The sequence below is a fragment of the Eubalaena glacialis genome, chromosome 4 (assembly GCF_028564815.1).
Source record: "Eubalaena glacialis isolate mEubGla1 chromosome 4, mEubGla1.1.hap2.+ XY, whole genome shotgun sequence".
Lineage (NCBI taxonomy): Eukaryota > Metazoa > Chordata > Mammalia > Artiodactyla > Balaenidae > Eubalaena > Eubalaena glacialis.
The window spans coordinates 169,227,910-169,249,159 of NC_083719.1; the positions used below are offsets into that span (position 1 = coordinate 169,227,910).

Here is a 21,250-nt window from a genome sequence, read left to right on the forward strand (position 1 = left end):
CGTATGGGAAGATGAGAAAGTTCTGGATGATGGGGATGGCTGCAAAAGAGTGTGAACGCGCTTAATGCTCCTGAAATGTGCACCTAAAAATGGTTAAGATGGTAAAGTTTAGGTTATGAGCGCCTCACCACTATAAAGCAAGCAGAAACTTCTCAGAGACCCGAGGAGGAGTCCAACTGCAGGAGCAGAAGCCAGCTCAGGATAGGTGTGCCGGGGACTGACAGGCCGAGGCCTCGCACCCGCGCAAGGTCCGCCCACCCTCACCCTGGCCACTCAAGCAAGCAACGCTCGCCCGCCTCCTGGGATTGCTGTGGCACCAGCCCGCGCATGCTCGCGCACACGCCGCCCCCGCGCACGCTTCGCCCGCTCGCCGCCAGGGGCTGTTTTGGGGCCCGCCCGCACCGCCTCCATCCCCCTCCCCCACCTCCGCCCCAGCGCACGCTCCGCTCGCCCGCCTCCAAGGTGTTGTGGCGCGCGCCCGCCCGCGCCCGCCCGCGCCCGCCCGCGCCGCCGCCCGGGCCGCCCCTTCCCGCCGCCTCACTCCTCCCCAAGATGGCGGCCGCAGCGCTGCTCAGGGGTGCGGCTCCAGGGCGCGGCGGCCGGGCCTGGAGCTGGCGGCTGCGCGCTGCCCCGAGGCTTCGCCTGGCCCACAGCTCCTGCTGTCAGGGTGGTGAGCCCGCGGGCAGCGCGGCGTGGACCTGCTTCCTACTGGGCGAGCGCGCCCTGGTGCGCGTGCGCGGGCCGGACTCTGCGCCCTTTCTCCTGGGTCTGCTGACCAATGAGCTGCCGCTTCCAGGTCCTGCGGCCGGCGAGGCTTCAACTTCGGCGCGCTCGGGCTACGCCCACTTTCTCAACGTCCAGGGACGCACCCTCTATGACGTCATTCTCTACGGGTGAGAGCGGGTTGGGGCACAGGCTCTCGGGGAGCGGGGTAGGGGAGGGGGTATCACCCAGGGGAAGGGCACCCAGGAGCGGGCATGAGAAGGCTTGGAGGATGGGCTCCCATGGAGGGCTCTCAGGGGAGGGGTAGGCACCGGGGAGGGGCGGACAGGGGGCGGAACTAAGGACACCCAGAGGCGGGGCACCTAGGGGACGACTACCAATGGCCCAGGACGGACATCCAGGAGAGGACATGCAGGACAGGGCATCCAGGGGAAGGGACACCTGGGAACCTGTGCATAGGGTGGGCCGAGGTGGGCCTCCAGGGCAGGGCACCTGAGGATGGGAGGCGCGCCCAGGGTAGGGAACTTGGGGACCCGCACACAGGGTGGGCTGGGGTTGGGCACCTGGGGGAGGGCACCGGGGCAGGGCAGCCCTAGGTGGGCTGGAGCCTGCACCCAGGGATGGGCCAGCGACACTCACCCATGGGAGGGCCTGGGCGCCCCTGCGCCTGGCTTCTGATCCTGATCAGACCCACTGCACGGAGAAGGGGTCGTGGCATCTGGAGCCACACTGCAGGGAGCAGCCTCTGCGCGACTGGCTTGTGCCACTACTTCCTGAGTTCTCCAGTGTACACACATTTCTCTCCAAAATATCTCCGTATTCAGTGATTATTAGCGTTTGGTGTTTTACATGAGTCTATGCTGATTTTATCATGACTATCAGGACAAGCCAAGTCAGTGGCCTTTAGAGCTATAGAGCTTTCGGTTTTCACTTGCTTAGCTTTCTCAGACTTGGTTCTTCTAGAACCTCTCATGCAGTTGCAGGTCGTTGCTCTGCCTGAAACCGCCCTGGAAACTCCAATGTCCCTCTACTATTGTGGGTTCTTGTCTGCATCTTCCTCAGTGCCTGCCTGCTGGAGGAGTATGCTCTTTAGTGGCTTGTCGAGAGGTAGGATACTTCAGGTGGACCTTTGACTCCTTCAAATGGTTTCACCTGATAGCTTGGCTGGGCATAAAACTCTAGGCTGAAAATCGTCCCTGAAAACATTGAAGCCACAATTGGCATTGCTGTCAAGAAGCCTGGTGCCTTTTTATTTGTGAGCCTTTGTGTGTGACTGCTTTTTCTTTGGACACTCTTCGGGGCTCTTTTTCATCCTGATGTCTTGAAGTGTTATGACGATGTGTTGTATTTTGAGTCTTCTTTCACGTCATGTTGCTGGGCACTTGGTGGGCTGTTTGACTCTGGAACAGGGGTCAGTAAAGTATAACCCTTGGGCAGATCCAGCTCACTCTTTTCATAAGTAAAGTTTGATTGGAATGCTGCATGCCCATTTGTATACTGTGTGGCTACTTTCGTTTTCCAATGGCAAAAGTATAATTAATAATATAATAATGTGGTAGAGACCGTGTGGCCGCAAACCTAAATTATTTACAATCTGGTTCTTTACAGAAAAGGTTTGTTGTCATTATCTGTTTTATGTAGTTATTACCTTCCCAGTAGTTGCTTTAATCTCTTTTAGAAACTGCGTTCTTTGATTATCTTAAACCCTCTGTGTCAGGAATTTTCAGTTAATCTATCAGTGTTGTAATGATGTTGTTTTGGTCCCCAAATTTTCTTACTTGAGTCTCCAGTCTGCCTTTACATCTTTCTGCATTCTTTTTTTTTTTTTTTAATTTTAATTTTTAATTTTTAATTTTTTTAATGCTATTCTTGTCTGCTTACATTCTTTTTATGTATGTATGTATGTATGTATGGCTGTGTTGGGTCTTCGTTTCTGTGCGAGGGCTTTCTCTAGTTGTGGCAAGCGGGGGCCACTCTTCATCGCGGTGCGCGGGCCTCTCACTATCGCGGCCTCTCGTTGCCGAGCACAGGCTCCAGACGCGCAGGCTCAGTAATTGTGGCTCACGGGCCGAGTTGCTCCGCGGCATGTGGGATCTTCCCAGACCAGGGCTCGAACCGGCGTCCCCTGCATTGGCAGGCAGATTCTCAACCACTGCGCCAGCAGCGAAGCCCTCCGCATTCTTGTTATAATGAATTTATATCCTCATAAGTCACTCTACAGTGTAAAATTTTTTTGTTTCTAGGGTTTTTTTTCTCTTCATACTTTTCCTCAGGTCTGAAGCGTTTTTGCTTAGCTGCTGGGCCAGCAGTTCTTGTCACCAAGCATGTATGTGGTGGCTCTTTCCACACATTGTGTATGCCCTGATTTGTCCTATAGAGGAGTTTGTTTTTCTCTCTCTGTTAATTCCTGAGAATGAGGTATCGCTGTGCCACTTGCTCTCTGTGTGCTGAGGGAATTGGAGTGCACTGTGATGATGCCCCCTGACCCTAGGTGCTCTTCTGAGATTCCAACTCAAAGTCCTTTGTGGGGAGTGCCGCCCCGAGGGGTGGGGTGGGGTCTTCATTCCATCAGAAAGAGACAGCCTGAGTTAGTGGCCTCACTTCTCCTGAGCAGTTAGAGGAGAGAAGACATGAGAACACTCCCTCAGATGGCTGCTCTTGGGCCTGGGGGCTTGGTAAACAATGTCCAGATTTATCTCGCAGTTCTGCTCTGGGGCATGGGGTGCCAAGCCTGCTGGCCTTCCACCCCATCCCTATGCCTCTGTTCTGGTCTGATGCCTGCTGTTAGTTCATGGGATGTGATCCTTCCCCTCCTGGTTGCTCTTGGCCCTTTACCTGCATCTGATCTCACTGAGGTCTGCTCTCTGAAGAGAGGGACACACTGGCAACTGGCTGTCCCGCCTGGGAGCCTGGGACCTTCCTGCTTTCTTCGTGCTTGCTCTCTGCCTGGTGTTTTCTCTGCATCCTCTCTCTGGAATTTTTCTTTTTCTGTTTTTTTGGCCATGCTGAGCAGCTTGCGGGAGTTCAGTTCCCGGACCGGGGATTGAACTCAGGCCACGGCAGTGAAAGCCTGGAATCCTAACCACTAGACCACCAGGGAACTCCCTGGAATTTTTCATTTAAACTGTCACGCTTCTAGTTTCCCATCCTTGAGTTGTTCCTTCCTCAGTGCACCCTGGTCCGGATGTAGGAGCATCTCTCAGACAAAGCTTTAGCTTTTTGTTTTTGTTTTTTTTAATAGATCTTTATTGGAGTATAATTGCTTCACAATACTGTGTTAGTTTATGTTTTACAACAAAGTGAATCAGCCATATGCAAACATGTATCCCCATAACCCCTCCCTCTTGAGTCTCCCTCCCACCCTCCCTATCCCACCTCTGTAGGTCATTGCAAAGCACCGAGCTGATCTCCCTGTGCTATGCTGCTGCTTCCCACTAGCTAACTATTTTTACATTCGGTAGTGTATATATGTCGATGCTACTCTCACTTTGCCCCAGCTTCCCCATCCCCGCTCCGTGTTCTCAAGTCCATTCTCTATGTCTATGTCTTTATTCCTGCCCTGCCACTAGGTTCATCAGTACCATTTTTTTTGATTCCATATATATGTGTTAGCATACGCTATTTTTCTCTTTCTGACTTCACTCTGTATGACAGACTCTAGGTCCATCCACCTCACTACAAATAACTCAATTTCGGTTTTTTTTTCCCCAAACTAATCAATTTTATTTATTTATTTATTTATTTTTATTTTTAAACATCTTTATTGGAGTATAATTGCTTTACAACGGTGTGTTAGTTTCTGCTTTATAACAAAGTGAATCAGCTTTATACATGTATAAATGTATAAATACATATATCCCCATATCTCTTCCCTCTTGCGTCTCCCTCCCTCCCACCCTCCCTATCCCACCCCTCTAGGTGGTCACAAAGCACCGAGCTGATCTCCCTGTGCTATGCGGCTGCTTCCCACTAGCTATCTATTTTACGTTTGGTAGTGTATATATGTCCATGCCACTCTCTCACTTTGTCCCAGCTTACCCTTCCCCCTCCCCGTGTCCTCAAGTCCATTCTCTAGTAGGTCTGCGTCCCGTCCTGCCCCTAGGTTCTTCATGACCTTTTTTTTTTTTTTTTTTTTTAGGATTCCATATATATGTGTTAGCATACGTTATTTGTTTTTCTCTTTCTGACTTACTTCACTCTGTATGACAGACTCTAGGTCCATCCACCTCACTACAGATAACTCAATTTCGTTTCCTTTTATGGCTGAGTAATATTCCATTGTATATATGTGCCACATCTTCTTTATCCGTTCATCTGTCAGTGGACATTTAGGTTGCTTCCATGTCCTGGCTACTGTAAATAGTGCTGCAATGAACATTGTGGTACATGTCTCTTTTTGAATTATGGTTTTCTCAGGGTACATGCCCAGTAGTGGGATTGCTGGGTCATATGGTAGTTCTATTTTTAGTTTTTTACAGAGCCTCCAACTGTTCTCCATAGCAGTTATATCACTTTACATTCCTACCAACAAGCTTTTTGGTTTTAGAGTAGACTTTATAGGGAGTTCTCTGGTGGCCTAGTAGTTAGGATTCCAGACTTTCACTGATGTGGCCTGGGTTCAATCTCTAGTCAGGGAACTGAGATCCTGCAAGCCACGTGGCATGGCCAAAAAAAAAAAAGAAAAAAAAAGTAGACTTTTTAGACCAATTTTAGGTTCATAGCAAAATTTAGGGGAATGTACAGAGACTTCTCATATACTCTCTGCCCCCACGCATGCATAGTCTCCCCCGTTATCAACCTCCTCCTCCAAAGTAGTATGTTATTTACAATCGACGAGCTTACATTAACACCAAAATTACTCAGAGTCCTTAATTCACATTAGGTTTCACTGCTGGTGCTGGACAAATTGGACAAATGTATAATAATGTGTATGTACTATTATAATATATATGGTAGTTTCACTGCCCCTAAATATCCTCTGTGCTCTACCTATTCAACCCTCCCTTCCTCCTCACTCCTCACAACCACTGAAAGGATCTTTTTGGACCTGGAACTGTCTCCATAGTTTCACTTTTTCCAGAATGTCACGTAGTTGGAATCATAGACTATGCAGCCTTTTCAGATTGACTTCTTTCACTTAGTAATATACATTTGTGTCCTTCATGTCTTTTCAGGGCTTGATAGCTCATTTTAGTGTTGAATAATAGTCCGTTGTTTGGATGTACCAGTTTATGTATCCATCTACTGAAGGACTTCAGCAGTTGCTTCCATATTGTTGCAATTATGAATAAAGGTGCTATAAACATCTGTTTACAGGTTTCTGTGTGGCGGTTAGTTTTCATCTCCTTTGGGTAAATATCAGGGAGTGTGATTGCTGGATTGTAAGGTAAGAATATGTGTAGTTTTGTAGGAAACCACCAAAGTATCTTCCAAAGTGGCTGTACCATTTTGCATTCCCGCCAGCAATGAATGAAGGCTTTCCATTGCTCCATAACCTCACCAGCATTTGGTGGTGTCAGTGTTCTGGATTTTGATCATTCTAATAAGTGTGTAATGGTAGCTTGTTGTTTTTTTAATTTGCTTTTCCCCGATGACATATGACATGGAGCGTCATTTCATATGTTGTTTGCCACCTGTCTATCTTTGGGGAGGTGTTTGTTGAGGTCTTTGGCCCATTTTTAATCAGGTTGTTTGTTTCCTTATTTGAGTTTTAAGTGGTTTTGTATATTTTGAGTGACAGTCCTTTGTCAGATGTGACTTTTCAAACCTTTTCTCCCGGTCTGTGGCTTGACTCCTCATCCTCTCAGCTGAGGCTTTGTGTTTTGAAAGTCTTTCCTCATTCTGACCATGTGTTTGTTTCCTGGGCCTCTGTCTTCATGATGGAGGCCTTAAGTGCTGGCTGCAGAGGAGATGCTCCAGGTTTTGGTCCTGGACTGCGCTGGCTTTTGTGGGACACACTGAGGTCTCTGTCTGCGGGTTTCTGGGGGGTGTCTCTGGGGGCCATCCCGCCAGGTTGCCTGGTGAGGATTCGGATGGTCCACTGCTCCCTTGTTTCTCTCCATGCCTGGTTCCCCTGGTGCTCATCTCAGCTGGCTCCATGCTGAGTCTGGTCTCGGCAGGTTCCTGGTCTGTGTGTACCCAGCAGAGGGAAGGTGGGAAGTGGGGCTAGTGCATTTCTGCCCAGGACCTTATGGCTCCTATGGCAACCCCACTGAGCCTCCATTTAACCCACGTCTCTTCTGCCCTCCTGCTGTGGCCGTGCTCTGTGGGCCCCTGGATTGGCTGCTTCCTGCCTTGTGGGGAGCGTGTAGGGCTCCATATACTCAGCCCCCCATGGGCACACTGTAGGCTGTTCCCCTAGGTGACTTGGAGCATGCCAGCCTGACAGGGTCCTCCATGTACAGTCCTGCAGCAGCCCAAGGCCCCTGGTGAGTGTCGCCGCTCCTTGACAGGCATTTGGGTCTGGTCTCTGTGCACCTGTGTGTCCCTTACCTGCTAGCCCCCTTGTGCCCCATGCCTGCCCATGCCTCATGACCTGGTACCTGCAGTGCCCCTGAGGGGATCTGTTTATGTGTGAAGACCCTGGCCCTGGGCAGAGCTGGGTCCAGGGCTGCACTCGAGGAGTGAGGTCCCTGTGTTTATGGGGGTGGTGGGTACCGGGGTGTCAGGTACTGTGCAGGGCATTGGGCTGCTGGAGGAGGGCACTCTGGGCGTTCTGGGCGAGGGGTTAGGTGGGCTTGACCCTCCCTTTTTGGGTTTTCACACAGCCTGCATCCTGGGCAGGAGGGTGGGTGAGGATGGACACCTGGGATTGCACTGCCACCACATGCTATATCCAGGTCCTGCCCGCCAGGCCGGCTGGGGAGGCTGCAGGTGCCCCTCGACCTTCCTTTTCCTGCTGCTGCGGTTGTGCCCCTAGGAGGGGCTTCCAGGCTTAGCAAATACAATTGTGGGTTGCCCAGGTAAATCTCAAACAGACACGGGTGACTTTTTAGGAGGTGACCTATGCAGTGTTTGGGAAATACATATACTAAAGACATTATTCACTGTTTTCTGAAATTCAAATATGACTGGACATCCTGTGTTTTATCTGGCAGCTCTACTCAGGGGCACTTTGCGACGTCTGGGGATATTTGTGGTTGTCATTCAGGCATGGATGCTCCTTGCATCTAGTGGGCTGGGCCCAGGGGTGCTCTCAGCGCTCAGCAGTGCCCAGGATGGCCCCACAGAGAGTGCTCCAGCCCACACATTGGCCATGCCGGCCAAGAAAGCTGCCCTGAGCATAGGCTCACCCTACTTCACCCCTTCTTCTTCTGACCTGTCCCCCATTACTCAGCTGCAGCAGGGGCAGCAGACAGTCTGATCTGGGGTGGTGGGGAGCAGGGGTGCATTGCAGCTTTGTTGGTCCTGAGGGGCTGAATGGCACATGGCCATTTGCACAGGTAGCTCAGAAAGTGAGCCCAGAACCTGGCCCTGCCCCACCCAATTTGTCTTGAACCCCGTGGCACATCCGCCCCATGAGTGAGATGGGGGCATCAGCCTGGGGCCTGTCTACCCCAGCATCCTGGTGGTCCCTTCACCAGCCCTTCTCAGGGCCCTCCCCATGCTGGGCCTCCTCCCTCCTTGGGTATGGCTTTACCCGCATCTCTCCCTCTTCCCTCCGAGGTTTACTCTCCCCTACAACCTCACATTCTGTCCACCCATGCCCAATTCCTCCCCTTGCCAGTATTTCATACTGTTTCTGTCTGCTTCCTTTATCAGAGATTTAATAAATAAAAATGTACCTGCACATGGTTAAAAAACCTAATAACATTAAAAGGCTTTTGATGAAAATTGACTGACTGCTGTCTTCCTTCTCACCGGCATGGACCAGTCTTCTCCAGAGGCAGCTCCTTTTTCTTCTTTCTTTTTAACTTTTTATTTCAAAATAATTATAGATTTACAGGAAGCCACAAAAAAAATGAACAGGGGTGTCCCATATACCCTTCACCCAGTTCCTGCAGTAGCATCATCTTGCCTCCTATAGTCCAGGGTCACAATCAGGGGACGGACATGGGCCAGCCACAGGGCGCACTCAAGTTCTCCCAGATTTCCACGTGCTCTCATGCATGCAGCTGTGATTTGATCACACATGTAGACCTGTGTAACCTCGATCAAGACAGAGCTGTTCCATTACCATCAGGCTCCCTTCTGCCCTCTGTGGGCAATACTGCCTTTCTCATCCCCTCAGCCCTGCTCACTCTCCATCTTTATGATCGTGTCATTTCAGGAATATCATACAAACAGAGTCTTCTGAGATTGGGTTTCACTCACCTTGATGCCCTTTGGCTTCATCAGTAGTCTGTTCCTTTTCCCTGCTGAGTAGTATTCCATTGAGGGAATGGACCACAGTTTGTTTAACCATTCACCAACTGAAGGATATTTTGGTTTCATTTCTTGGCTGTTAAGAATAAAACTGCCTCTAACGTTCATGCACAGGTTTTATGTGAACACCTGGGGTGTTTTCTAGGATAAATACCCAGGAGTACAATGGCTGGGTTGTGTGGTAGCTGCATGTTTAGTTTCATAAAGGACTGCAAACCATTTTCCAGAATGTCTGTTCCATTTACATGCCCACCAGCAAGGCTGAATGATTCAGCTTCTCTGCATCCTCACTGCCTTGGATGTTCTTATTTCTGATAGTTGTGCCCTGGTATCTCATCGTGGTTTTAATTTGCCTTTGTTTCATGATAAGTGACTTTGAACTTCTTTCCATGTGGTTATCTGAGGCAGCGCCTTTGAACTCTTCTGTTTTTTTCTGGCATTTTAATTCCATCCGTAAATGATCCTTTTCCCACCCCTCAGCTGATCTCATTTCTGACCTTCTTTGAGGACTGTTTGGAAGGTGAGGCGCTAACCTGACTTGCTGCTGCAGCCTGCGGTGTTCCGATTTCTCCACATGCTTGTGCCTGTCCTTACTGGACCCATGGCTGATAGTTACATGCATGGACATGACAGCGTTTGTGCTGTAAGGTGAACCCACCAAGCAAGCTTCTGTAGCTCTTTCCTCGGGGGGTGACTGGCTGCTCCAGGGCATCACTTAACCCTTTCCTGCCTGGGGAGGGGGTTGGGGGCACAGCTCATAGGTTCTGGAGGAGGGGTCTGGGGTACCAGCTGATGACCTTTCTCTCTTATACATGCTCCTGGAAGGTCTTACCCGCTTCTGTGTCTCAGCTTCCACCCAGCTGTGGGTCCTTGCTCAAGCCAAATCTATAACCAGGACTCCAGCCATGTACTCCTCTGGGTCCTGCATGTCTCCACTTAGGGTCCCTCCACCATGTCTGAGGGTGCACTGGCCTCTCCTCTGTGCTCATCTGTCTGTAAGGGCCCCATCATCCATCTGTCAATGACACCAGGATCTGGGGTCATTCCAGTGGATGTGGGCTGCCTGAAGTGAGGGTTAGGATGGTTCTGGCGCCCTGATCAGGTTGCGGAGCTTCCCTAGGGGAGGTGGGAGGTGGGCATGGGCAGGGTGTGGCCTCACTATGCATCTCACCTGCGTCAGCTGTCTGCTGTCCTCCCAGCTCTTCCTGCCTGCCCACATCCCTCCTGAAATCCATTGTGCGCCCTGCCTTAGGACCCTTGGCTTCTCAGTGGCTTCTCAGGGCTGGAGGAGGCAAATCCTGGACTTCAGTGTGGCCGTCTGTGCCTTTCCACCTCACCTTGCGCACCGGACACCACTGTGGTCCCAGGGCCCTGCTTCCCACCTGTTGGGACAAGCCCTCTCCTCCACCTGCCAGACTGTTTCCTGGGGTTTCCACCCTGGGCGGGGAGGGGTGGTGGCCATGAGGTCTCCAGCACGTGCTGTGCTGTGCAGCTTTACTAGGTGGTCCGAGGTGCACTTGGGAGGCACAGCCACGTATGACCGCGGCCTGACTCCATGCACTTCCCACGGTGTGCCCTGCCCGCCCCCATGCACCCCTTCCTCTCCCCGCAGGCTCCCTGAGGGCTCCCATGAGCAGCCCACTTTCCTCCTGGAGTGTGACAGCTCAGTGCTGGATGCGCTGCAGAGGCACCTGGTGCTGCACAAGATCCGGCGGAGGGTCACCGTGGAGCCATGCCCCGAGCTGCGCGTGTGGGCCGTGCTGCCCTGTGCCCCTGAGGAGGCCGGCAGGGCTGTGCTGCTTCAGGAGAAGGCCGAGTGCACCACCATCCTCACCCGTGATCCCCGGACTGCTCGCATGGGCTGGCGGCTCCTCTCCCAGGATGAAGGCTCAGCTCTGGTTCCCGGGGGCCGTCTTGGGGACCTCCAGGATTATCACCGACACCGGTACCAGCAAGGTATGGACATGGGGTTGGACCTGGGGAAGGGTCGGGGGTAGAAGGGTGATGCTGGATGGCGGGGGGAAGGACAGGGTGGGATGGGAAGGGACCGGAGGGGTGTGACACAGAGCCCTGCGGAAACTGTGTGGTGAGCCCAGGCACTGGGAGGAGCCAGGGGAGAGAGCAGAGATCTGGGGTCAGGGGTAGGGTCTTTAGTGGGTAGTATTGAGGGCCAGACCAAGGTGCTCACCCAGGGACCAGAGTGGGGGGCTGGAGTAGGGACCTGGAGGATGGGGAGGGACAAGAACGGGGTCTAGGAGGGACCCAGAGGATTGTGGCGGGTCAGATGGTGGGACTCCTACAGGCCAGTACCCCCGGCCACTCTTGGTTGAGCCCCCAGCTCTGGAGGACACCTTAGATCTCACCAAGCCTCTTTCTACCTCTACAGGCGTTCCCGAGGGGGTCCACGACCTGCCCCCAGGAGTAGCCCTACCGCTGGAGTCTAACCTGGCCTTCATGAATGGCATCAGCTTCACCAAGGGCTGCTACATTGGCCAGGAGCTGACGGCTCGCACCCACCACATGGGTGTCATCCGAAAGCGCCTCTTCCCAATACAGCTCTCAGGCCCCCTCCCTGTGGGCAGCATTGCCCCTGGCACCTCTGTGCTCACCAAGTCGGGGCAGGCAGCCGGCAAGTACAGGGCAGGCCTGGGGGACGTGGGTCTGGCTCTGTTGCGGTCCGAGAAAATCAAGGGTCCTCTCCACATCAGAACCTCTGAGAGTGGCCTTGTGGCCCTAACTGCATCTGTGCCAGACTGGTGGCCCACATCCACTAAGTAGCCCTGGATGTCCCTGCAGTCCTGTACAGGGCCTCTGTTTATCTGCTGCACTCTGTAGGCCAGCCCCCACTTCCTAGGGTGGCCCAGTTGAAAGAATACCCACTTGGAGGGTCCCCAAGTATATGTGGGCCTCCCAGAGCTGCAGGCATGGTGGGGCATGCTGCTGCAGCCCAGGTGTTCCCAGCCCATCATGCTTCCTGTGGAGGGTCCTATGCTCAGGCTGGCTGTCCTCTCCTGGTGGCTTTGTGGCTGGAGCATCAGGAGCCCTCCTGAGGACTGAGGGTGGATAGAAGTGAGTCCTGCGCCTGCCTCTGTGCTGAGCAGAGGCCCAGCTTCCACCAGGCCCTGGATGAGATTCCAAACCATATAGATCTAGAGGTAGTTCATCCATCAGGCAAGGGCAGGTTGCTCCAGGATGCCTCTGGGCTGTCCGCACCCCTCTGAGCCTGCTTAGTCAGGCCTGGAAAGGAGGCTTCTCAATGTCTGGGGTGGCTGAAGGGGCAAGTGGGCTCTGGGAATGGTCTTACTATGTTGGCTTGGGGGCATGTCTCAGGGTGGGAATCTCCTGGGGCCAGGTGGAGTGGCGGTGTCTGCGAGTGGAGGCACATGCACTGCTCACACCCACCTGAGCCCTCCCAAGTGTACCTCTGCTCAGGGGTGCCAGCTGGGGGAGCCCCAATACCATTTTATGCCAGGGTAGCACATCTCCACAGCTTCGGCCCCACGATGGCATTGGCAGCCCCCTCTCCCCACCATAGCCCTCATGAGCTCAGGGGAGGAGTGGCTGCCCTGGGACGGCAGTGCCCAGGATGCAGAGAGGAGTTTCTGCTTGGCTTACTTGCTGCTGTTTTCTGATGTAGTCATGTCTACACAGTAAGGGGATGACTTACTTCCCCACTTTAAACCACTGACCTCCATTTTCCCACTGCAATGTGAATCTCATGATTACTGGGTGTCCTACCTGATGCCTCAGAGTGGCTATTAAAGTGTGACCCACAACTGGCCCATGTGGAACTCTGGTTTCTTTCTTTTTTCCCCCCTTAACTTTATTTATTTATTTATTTATTTTTAATTTTTATTGTAGTATAGTTGATTTGCAATGTTGTGTTAGTTTCTGCTGTACAGCAATCAGTTATACATACATCCACCCTTTTTGAGATTCTTTTTCCATATAGCTCATTACGTAGTATTGAGGAGAGCTCCCTGTGCTATACAGTAGGTCCTTATTATCTATTTTATATATAGTAGTGTGTATATGTCAATCCCAGTCTCCCAATTTATCTCTCCCCCACCCCCCGCCACTTCCCACCCTGGTAACCATAAGTCTGTTTTCTACATCTGTGACTCTATTTCTGTTTTGTAAATAAGTTCATTTGTACCATTTTTTTTTTAAGATTCTGCATATAAGCGATATCATATGATATTTGTCTTTCTCTGTCTGACTTACTTCACTCAGTATGACAATCTCTAGGTCCATCCATGTTGCTGCAAATGACATTATTTCATTCTTTTTTATGGCTGAGTAATATTCCATTGTATATATGTACTTTTTTTTTTTTTTAAGATTTCAACAAATTTATACAATATATATTGAGCACTAATTCCTGTACAGCTTATTCTTACTAGTTTGGATCCAGCTATTCCAATGTATTATGAACCAGTTAGCTGTCCATGTCTATTAAAACAAGTCTCAACTGAAATCTCAGAACAATCACAGCAAAAGCCGTGGAATAATGGAAGAATTAGATGTTCCCATCATAATTAAGACCAAGGATCCATGAGGGGCAGGAGAGAGGATTCAAGGATAAAAATCAAGTTTTCGACCTAGGTTAGATAGTAGCTGAATTGGGATCTTAGAATTCCCAACTTTTATTTGGTGTAGTAATAAGATACCAAAAAAGCGGGGGCACCTTTTTTCCTAAATGGAAACCTTCACCAAAAGAGGTTAGAAGACTTCAAGGCAAGTTCTTTCTCCAAAATGAGTAAATGACATCAGTTCTAATTCTTACTGAGGTTACAAACCAACCATCAGGATATTATTAACTCGTGTCTAAGAGGGAAATTGGGAGGTAGGGAGAAGTAAGGCCTCAGCAGAGAAAGCGAGTTTTAAGTAGGGAGACAGCCAGCTTCTACCCTGAAGTTATTGCTAGGTTGTAACTGAGCTGCATATATGTAGACCTGTTTCGCAGAGGAATTGAGTAGCTGAATCCTTCGTTAAACTGGTAGGCACTGTAAACTGTAGTATTTACTGTCCAGCAGAAAGGTGAAAGATGATGTCTTTACAGGGAAATCTCTTGATTCCCCCAGTTTCTACAAAGGCTGTAGCCAAGAATCATCCAGGACTTGGTATAATGTCAAGGTAAGTGATCCAGTGTTCAGCTGACAACCACTTTATAAAATTATTTCACTCCCCCCAAAAGGGATTAGTGGTTGATGGAGAGAAAGCATTAAGCATGTCTGTACCAATAAACAGGTCCCCTTAGAGGTTTCCCACTGCTTTCCAAAGTCATGATTGGTTCTTCTAGTCTGAGAGATCTTGGCTGCAAGGGGTGGGGGTGACTGCCAAGGCTCTCAGGTGTTTAAGGGTTTGCATAGCTCATCCAGTGGTAATGGGGGCACATACAGCTTTTCTGATAGTACATAGTATGTATGTTTGTGCTTGGCTAAGCTTCTCCAGCAAACTTAAGCTCTTCTAGTGGTGAAAAGACCCTAGGAGGGCTCAAAAACATCACCTATTCATTATATGGCCCTTCCTAAAGGGCTTAGAGAATGCTTCTTCCTGACCCTAAATCAGTAGGCTGAGAAAGGAAATGGGAGTAGGGAGTCCCCACCAACCTGGGGAACTAAGACTTCTAGCTGTCTGCTCAAGGGCTGAATCCAGCCTCATTCAGTACCTTTTTTTTTTTTTTTTTAGAACATATCTTTATTTATTTATTTATTTATTTATTTATGGCTGTGCTGGGTCTTCGTTTCTGTGCGAGGGCTTTCTCTAGTTGCGGCAAGCGGGGGCCACTCTTCATCGCGGTGTGCGGGCCTCTCACTATCGCGGCCTCTTTTGTTGCGGAGCACAGCCTCCAGACGCGCAGGCTCAGTAGTTGTGGCTCACGGGCCTTGTTGCTCCACGGCATGTGGGATCTTGCCAGACCAGGGCTCGAACCCGTGTCCCCTGCATTGGCAGGCAGATTCTCAACCACTGCGCCACCAGGGAAGCCCTCAGTACCTTCTGATACCTCTTAGGTGCTGTGTCTTACATACTCAGTCTCCAGGAACTTCATAAGAAGTCTGGCTAGAGAAGAGTGAGGCTCTTTGCCTAAGTCTCTGTGCCTTCAGTGAGACCATGTTTAAAACCTCCATGGGAAGGAGGGACTTCATGCTCAGGGGAAAGTGGTTTAAGGCTGTCAGAGAAGTCAAGCCAAGCAGAAAGCCATTACTTCCACCCAACGCTTTCCCTTTTCTCATAAGCTAAAATTAAGGATGGCACAAAGTCAGTCCTCAAGAGAAGACGCAGAGATGATCCATGCACCATGTCTTGCACAGAGGCTGCAATTTCCCAGCAGTTTGAAAGCCAGATGCTTTGTTGACTGCCAAGGGCAGGTCAGGAGACTGATAGCTTCCAATCCCAGCACTTAAGGAAGCAACTCTTAACGACTTCAAGTTTTTTTCAGTAACATTTGTGTTTCATTTCTCACCAGAGATGAGTTTACTGGTCCAAATTCTGTCCTAAGGAGGATCACTACTGGTCTCGTAAGCTAACACCTTTTTAGTCTGAAGAAACACATGGATTTTAGGTAATGCAGCAACAGACTTTAGCAAAGGTTGGTTAAAGCACAGAAAGCTGGAGGGACCAGAAATGAATCCAGATGTGCTGGGGAAGAAGAGAGCCATTTCTACCAGGACTTCTGGTGGGTGAAACAGAGGCACGCAGCTCAGGGGGATGGGCGGGCTACAGGAAGAAGGGTGAAACTGTTTAGGTTCTCAGAGGAAGGGAGGAAGATATGGTCCAAATTCCAGAAAGTCCTCTCTTCATCAATTACTATCATCACCCCAAGATCATTGAAACAGGGACTTGCCTGTGTGATCTGTACCAGTTCCCACTGGCCTCGGCCTCTGCCAGACACAAGGTGCACCTCTGAAGCAAGACAGACATGCCCAGAGGTGACACAGCATCTTTGCTTGCCCTGGTCTTGGGAACACTGCAGATTTTCTTGTTAGCCTGCCCCTCTATAAGCTGGCTAACTGTGGGCCCAGACATCTCGAGCTGTGTCCCTGTAAAGCACTGAAGAAGCTAGTAGAAGCCCTCAGGATCAGAAGACATGCGCAGCTCAGATCACGTACTGCCGGCAGAGGGGACACTGGTTCATGCACTTGCCACACTTGGTACAGGTGACCATGTAGCTGCACTCCAGCAGAACACAGTTGGTGGGTGAGTCCATGCAGATCTGACACAGTTTCTCCTCCAGGCTGGATGGCACTGCTCCCCTGTTCCCCTGTTTTGGTCTTCAGCATCACACACCAGCTGCTGGAGTCCCTTCTGACTCTTGTACAGCCACGTCACCATCAGCTCCCACCTCTCAGAGCAGCCCTTGTAGTTGATGAAGTTGTGAGCCAGGATCTCTTTGAGATGCCGCACAGTTAGACCTTCAATGTCCTCCGGTTGGTCAGGTCAGACAGAGAGGCCCTCCAGCCTCAGTTGTCCTCTGAGTTGATGGACTGCGTCCACCCTCAGTAGGTGCTCTGGCTGTGCTCTCCAGGTAGACGGGTTCCTCTTGGTCCTGAGACACATGGCCATTGGCCTTCCACAGGCCTTGCAGCTTGGTTCTGAGACCGTGGGGGAAGGGAAGGAGCTGTACCCAGGGTTAGAATAAGCCTGTGTCCTGGCTTCATGGGGTGGTGGGGCCGCCTCAGGCTGTCCATCCAGGCAGAACCAGTTGCAGCAGGTTGCCCACATGATAAAATCTGGGAGGGGAGGGGAAGGGAGAGGCCGGATCCTGCCCATGTACACCTCAGGCAGGAGAGCTGTGGGCTGTGCCCTGGCGGCATCGGGGCTGAGGGGCAGTCACGACATCCTCACGGCGGCCCCAGGAGTTTGCCGTACAACATCTTTATCCATTCCTCTGTCAATGGACATTTAGGTTGCTTCCATGTCCTGGCTATGGTAAATAGTGCTGCAGTGAACATTGGGGTGCATGTATCATTTCAAATTATGTTTTTCTCTGGATATATGCGCAGGAGTGGGATTACTGGGTCATATGGTAGTTCTATTTTTAGTTTTTTAAGGAACCTCCATAGTGTTCTCCATAGTGCCTGTACCAATTTACATTACATTCCCACCAACAGTGTAGGAGGGTTCCCTTCTCTCCACACCCTCTCCAGAACTTACTGTTTGTAGATTTTTTTGACGATGGCCATTCTGACCGGTGTGAGGTGATATCTCATTGTAGTTTTGATTTGCATTTCTTTAATAACTAACAATGTTGAGCATCTTTTCATGTGCTTTTTGGCCATCTGTATGTCATTCTTGGAGAAATGTCTATTTAGGTCTTCCACCCATTTTTTGATTAGGTTGTCTTTTTCATATTGTGCTACCTGGGCTATTTGTATATTTTGGAGATTAATCTCTGGTCGGTCACTTTCTTTGCAAATATTTTCTCCCATTCTAAGGGTTGTCTTTTCATTTTGTTTATGGTTTCCTTTGCTGTGCAAAAGCTTTTAAGTTTAATTAGTATTTAAGTTTAATTGTTTATTTTTGTTTTCATTTTCATTACTCTTAAGAGGTTGATCAAAGAAGATCTTGCTGCTATTTATGTCAGAGAGTGTTCTGCCTATGTTTTCCTCTAAGAGTTTTATAGTATCTGGCCTTACATTTAGGTCTTTAATCCATTTTGAGTTTATTTTTGTGTGTGGTGTTAGGGAGTGTTCTAATTTCATTCTTTTACATGTAGCTGTCCAGTTTTCCCAGCACCACGAACAAAAGAGACTTCCTTTTCTCCATTGTACATTCGTGCCTCCTTTGCCATAGATAGGTGACCATAGGTGCGTGGGTTTATCTCTGGACTTTCTATCCTGTTCCACTGATCTATACTTCTGTTTTTGAGCCAGTACTGTACTTTTTGTTTGTTTGTTTTTTGTTTTGTTTTTGTTTTTGGCTGTGCCACACAGCATGCGGGATCTTAGTTTCCCAACCGGGGATTGAACCAGTGCCCCCTGCAGTGGAAGCGCAGAGTCCTGACCACTGGACCGCCAGGGAATTCCCAGTACCATACTGTTTTGGTTACTGTAGCTTTGTGTATAGTCTGATGTCAGGGAGCCTGATTCCTCCAGCTCTGTTTTTCTTTCTCAAGATTGCTTTGGCTATTTGGGGTCTTTTGTGTTTCCATACAAATTGTAACCGTTTTGGTTATAATTCTGTGAAAAATGCCATTGGTAGTTTGATAGGGATTGCATTGAATCTGTAGATTGCTTTGGGTAGTGTATTCATTTTGACAATATTGATTCTTCCAATCCAAGAACGTGGTATATCTCTCCATCTGTTTATGTGATCTTTGACTTCTTTCATCAGTATCTTATAGTTTTCTGAGTACAGATCTTTTGTCTCCTTAGATAGGTTTATTCCTAGGTATTTTATTCTTTTTGATGTGATGGTAAATGGGATTGTTTCCTTAATTTCTTTTTCTGATCTTTCATTCTTAGTGTTTAGGAATACAAGTGATTTCTGTGTATTAATTTTGTATCCTGCAACTTTACCAAATTCATTGATGAGTTCTAGTAGTTTTCTGCTAGCGTCTTTAGGATTTTCTATGTATAGTACCATATGATCTGCAAAGACTGACAGTTTTACTTCTTCTTTTCCAATTAGGATTCCTTTTATTTCTTTTTTTCTCTGATTGCCATGGCTAGGACTTCCAAAATTATGTTGAATAAAAGTGTCAAGAGTGGACATCCTTGTCTTGTTCCTGATCTTAGAGGAAATGCTTTCAGCTTTTCACCATTGAGAATGATGTTTGCTGTGGGTTTGTCATATATGGCCTTTATTATGTTGAGGTAGGTTCCCTCCATGCCCACTTTCTGGAGAGTTTTTTTTTTTTTAATATTTATTTATTTATTTATTTTGGTTGTGCTGGGTCTTAGTTGCAGCACACAGGCTTTTTAGTTGCGACATTCAGACTCTTAGTTGTGTCATGCATGCGGGACCTAGTTCCCTGACCAGGAATCAAACCTGGGCCCCCTGCATTGGGAGCGCAGAGTCTTACCCACTGGACCACCAGGGAAGTCCCATCTGGAGAGTTTTTTATCATAAATGGGTGTTGAATTTTGTCAAAAGCTTTTTTTCTGCATCTATTGAGATGATCATATGGTTTTTATTCTTCAGTTTGTTGATGTGGTGTATCACATTGATTGATTTGCATATGATTGAAGAATCCTTGCAACCCTGTGATAAATCCCACTTGATCATGGTGTATGATCCTTTGAATGTGTTGTTGGATTTGGTTTGCTAGTATTTTGTTAAGGATTTTTGCGTCTATGTTCATCAGTGATATTGGCCTGTAATTTTCTTTTATTTTGGTATCTTTGTCTGGTTTTGGTATCAGGGTGATGGTGGCCTTGTAGAATGAGCTTGGGAGTGTTCCTTCCTCAGCAATTTTTTGGAAGAGTTTCAGAAGGATAGGTGTTAACTCTCCTCTAAATGTTTGATAGAATTCACCTGTGAAGCCATCAGGTCCTGGACTTTTGTTTGTTGGGAGTTTTTAAATCACATTTTCAATTTAGTACTTGTGATTGGTCTGTTCATATTTCTTCCTGGTTCACTTTTGGGAGATTGTACCTTTCTAAGAATTTGTCCATTTCTTCCAGGTTTTCTATTTTATTGGCGTATAGTTGCAAGTCTCTTTGGATCCTTTGTATTTCTGCGGTGTCCATTGTAACTTCTCCATTTTCATTTCTAATGGTATTGATTTGAGTCCTCTCCCTTTTTTTCTTGTTGAGTCTGGCTAAATTTTTATCTATTTTGTTTATCTTCTCAGAGAACCAGCTTTTAGTTTCATTGATCTTTGCTATTGTTTTCTTTGTCTCCGTTTCATTTATTTCTGCTCTGATCTTTATGATTTTTTTCCTTCTACTAACTCTGGGTTTTGTTTGTTCTTCTTTGTCTAGTTGCTTTAGGTGTAAGGTTAGGTTTTTTATTTTCTTGTTTCCTGAGGTAAGATTGTATTCCTATAAACTTCCCTCTTAGAACTGCTTTTGCTGCATCCCATAGGTTTTGGATCACTGTGTTTTTATTTTGAGTGGAAGGTGCTGGGACTTGGTTTTGGGTAAACTAGATACATTGAGATGCTTTCCCTGTGCACACCAGATAAAAGATTTTAGCGGAGTTTCTCAGTTTGCTGGACTGACAAGAAGGGAAGAGGCCTCAGAGGCCTGGACCAGTGATGGAGCTCCGAGTCCAGAGGAGATTGGGCCTTGGTGACTCTGAGCTGTGGTCTGCAGACCCAGGGCAAAAGGCAGACAGGCCTGTCCCTGTGAGGCGTGTGAGCAGTGCCCACAGAGCTGGGATGGGATGACTGAGTGACAAAGGAGCCATCCTGGTGTTGGGGCAGCAGCAGTATCCCCTCCAAGAACCTGCAGCCAGATGCAGCCAGGAGTCACTCCAGGAGGAGGTGGGGAGAGTGGAGCTGGGGGGTGGGGAGCTGCTGGGAGCCTGAGGGGAAGATGAGGCACAGAGAAGGACTGGGAAATTGAAGGTGACTGAGACATGGGGGGCTCTGAGGGCTAGGCCAGCCCAGTGAGGTGAGGCTCCCCTCAGGGAAGGACACAGCCAGGCAGCTCTGACCCCTTCCCATTCCCCCAAACTGAGAGCAGGTGGTCAGGCTGGGTGGGCAGCACCATTCTGAGGTTCTGTCTCCTGGAGTGAACAAAATTAAGAAGGCAGGACATCCACTGGACCAGAATGGAGTAGGTCTTCATGACATATAAATAAAGGACACAGGGGCCCATGTACTGATGGTGCTGCCAGTATCTGTGCTGTGAATTAAAAAGCGCTCAGGGTGGGACTTCCCTGGTGGTCCAGTGGGTAGGACTCCGTACTCCCAATGCAGGAGGCCTGGGTTCAATCCCTGTTCGGGGAACTAGATCCCGTGTGCATGCCACAGCTAAGAGTTTGCATGCCGCAGTGAAGATCCCATGTGCTGCAACTGAGACCCGGGGAAGCCAAAAAAAAAAAAAATCTTTAGAAGAATATAGTATATTAAAAAACCGCTCAGGGCTTCTCACCGTCTGTGGATGCCCAGAGTCAGGAGCCAAGTGTCTTCTCTGGGCAGTGGTATTTATGGAACATCAGTCCCTTGGCCTGAGCATGAGCCGCTGTGCCGACATGTGACCTTATGTGGGAG

The 21,250-nt window shown here is 49.1% G+C and overlaps 1 protein-coding gene and 1 pseudogene across 1 annotated transcript; one reads left to right on the forward strand and one right to left on the reverse strand.

Annotated features, from left to right (window-relative positions):
* Positions 1-552: 552 nt before the first annotated feature.
* On the forward strand, positions 553-13,007 carry IBA57 (iron-sulfur cluster assembly factor IBA57). The gene is made up of 3 exons (XM_061188555.1): positions 553-893; positions 10,700-11,043; positions 11,474-13,007. The coding sequence occupies exons 1-3, from the start codon at positions 553-555 to the stop codon at positions 11,863-11,865; spliced, it is 1,077 nt and encodes a 358-aa protein (XP_061044538.1). The 3' UTR covers positions 11,866-13,007.
* Positions 13,008-16,168: 3,161 nt separating this feature from the next.
* The window catches only part of LOC133090626 (E3 ubiquitin-protein ligase rififylin-like), a 42,083-nt pseudogene continuing 37,001 nt past the window's right edge, over positions 16,169-21,250 (reverse strand).